Source organism: Limulus polyphemus, unplaced genomic scaffold (genome assembly GCF_000517525.1).
Source record: "Limulus polyphemus unplaced genomic scaffold, Limulus_polyphemus-2.1.2 Scaffold1462, whole genome shotgun sequence".
Taxonomy (NCBI): domain Eukaryota; kingdom Metazoa; phylum Arthropoda; class Merostomata; order Xiphosura; family Limulidae; genus Limulus; species Limulus polyphemus.
The window spans coordinates 122,429-124,940 of record NW_013667072.1 but is presented as its reverse complement, the minus strand read 5'-3'; the positions used below and the strand labels follow the sequence as shown (position 1 = coordinate 124,940).

Here is a 2,512-nt window from a genome sequence, read left to right as displayed (position 1 = left end):
GGAAATTATTTATACCGGAAATTAACAAACAAGCAGATACATAACATTATATTGTCTGGTGAAACTAACAAAAGAAAAGGATGAAAAAGGAAGCGTGCAAGTAGTTTTGATTGGTTTTTTTTTTTCACAATCACAGAATTTTTGAAGAGTTAACTTCTTTGGGAAAAAATTAGATATACATGTTTTATTGGGTGTACTTTTAGCCTACCTATGTATATCTTCAAAATTAAAAATAAACTTTATTAATATCTGTGACTATTAATTCTCATGACTTATAAGTGAAAACTGAAAGCAAATAATAATAATATGTCAACAACACTACATGTGCCATATTTAGTGTCAACGAGGCATTTCCACCAGTACCTGTGTTCATCAGGCCAGCTGCAATTGGACCAATATAATATCACCAATTTCACGAACAGTAACTGTTATGGTATGATCGAAATTAAGTAAAGAATTGTACTTATTATCAACTTATTTAGGTCATTTAAAAATCAGAATTATTTTTTATGATGATTTAATTTGAATGATCCGATTTCAACAGTCTTCATTTCAAACGATATTAATCTATACGAAATGGTGGTGCGTGCCTATGTCAACCGCGGGGGAATCGAACCCAGAATTTTAGCGTTGTAAGTCTGTAAATTTACCACTGTTCCATCGGCAGACAAAACAATAATTAACCAGACAGAAAAGAAGCGTTATTTTCATATTATAATTGTCATGTTTTTATAATAAAGTATAATGTAAAATTTTGAAGCAATTACGATTTTGCTAGGCTAATCTATCTTCATCACCTCGTGTAATCACACAATTGAACCAAAGTGATACTTGTTTGTAATTAAGTACAAAGCTACACAATGGGCTATCTGTGCTCTGCCCACCACGGGTATCAAAACCCGGATTCTAGCGTTGTAAGTCTACAGACATACCGCTGTGCCACTGGGGGGCCCAAAGTGATACACTCACTCTGATAAATTTTGGATTCTTTTGACTTTCTGTAAGCCCCGTGTCACGCACGTTTATCAACAATCCGCGAGCTTAACGTTCACACTCTCATTCAAACTCAGTATGCACTAAAAGTTTTATTCGCCTTAGTAAATCTTCCGAATTCACCTTAGAACAACTCTTAACGCCACTAGCGGGATGAAGAGAAACAGAAGTTTCTGAGTGCCCCTGGTTGTCTAACAAGCCCTTTGTTAGATTTTAAAACCATAACAACTGTCCACGATATGACTTTCTATAAGAGGGTGGAGGATCTCCCGATGGGACAGCGGTAAGTTTATGGACTCATAACGTTAAAATCCGGGACTCGATTCTCCATGGTGGACCCAGCAGATAACTATGGCTTTGCTCTAAAAAAACAATTTGAAAGTCTTTACTGTACGTTTAAATAATTTAAATGTTTTCTAATATTTCGTCGATTTTATTATCGTTTAATTTCGAAAAGACATTGATAACATGTAATAAGACTGTAATGTGTTTTCTTACCTTTAAGCTCCAAACCAAATGAACCACCTTGTAAACTCCCTTCCACAGCAGCCTTTATCCTTTCCCTGTCTCGAGAATTCTGAGCTTTGAATTTTAGCGACGCAACTAGATCGCCACCATAGGTTATACTACGAGCGTAGTGCGTGCCCATAGTATCTTTCTTGTCCCAGATTTCCAAAAGGGGTAAAATTGTTGACGGTATTGTTAATGTGGCCTGGTTGGAGTAAAAATATGAACACATGGAGTGTCAAATATATATACATATTTTTTTGTTATTTGTTTGTAATTAAGCACAAAGCTACACAATGGGCTATCTGTGCTCTGCCCACCACGGGTATCGAAACCCGGATTCTAGCGTTATAAGTCCGCAGACATACCGCTGTGCCTCTGGGGGGGGGCTACATATTTCTAAGCTGTTATTATAAAAGGTAAACGGGATTTTGTTTTTATTATACCTAAACAAACGCTTATGCATACTTTGTTTTCAATTAAAAAAGTAAAATAAGTCTGTTGGCTTTAAGCAAACGTTATCACTGAGGCATAATTGGCCTTTTTTTCGTCTATTTCCATAACATATATCGCAACTAGTAGATCAGTACATCATAATATTAAACTTAAGCACTAGTTAATAATATTTATTAAAATATTGCTTGTGTTACGTCTCCGTTCGTTAGTTGATTTTCCGTAACTTCGTTCCCACGATACTTAAGCGACACAAGTCCTTTCTTAATAAAACGGGTTTATTCTTTCTGAATATAACTTTACCGATACACTTATTTTCAACAGTCGATCTATAACAACGCTATAACAACGACGCTAACTTCAACAATACTTTCTGACTGCAGTTTAATTACTCACTACCTACACACATTATTCCGTCACGTTGTGACCATCTTATATATACCAGACACCTCTTCAGCAGCGTCATTTGTTCCCTTATTCACTTCGTCCCAACTAAAATGTCCTGGACCGTAATAACGCCAAAGCCTGTTGGCATGCCCCACTTTTGGCTTACCTCGCC

The 2,512-nt window shown here is 36.2% G+C and overlaps 1 protein-coding gene across 1 annotated transcript in view; it reads right to left on the bottom strand.

Annotated features, from left to right (window-relative positions):
• The window catches only part of LOC106463692, a 22,978-nt gene that overhangs the window by 13,523 nt on the left and 6,943 nt on the right, over positions 1-2,512 (bottom strand). The window contains exon 4 of the mRNA XM_022391274.1: positions 1,492-1,705. Coding sequence (XP_022246982.1) covers positions 1,492-1,705 — 214 coding nt within the window. The remainder of the gene's footprint in view (positions 1-1,491; positions 1,706-2,512) is intronic.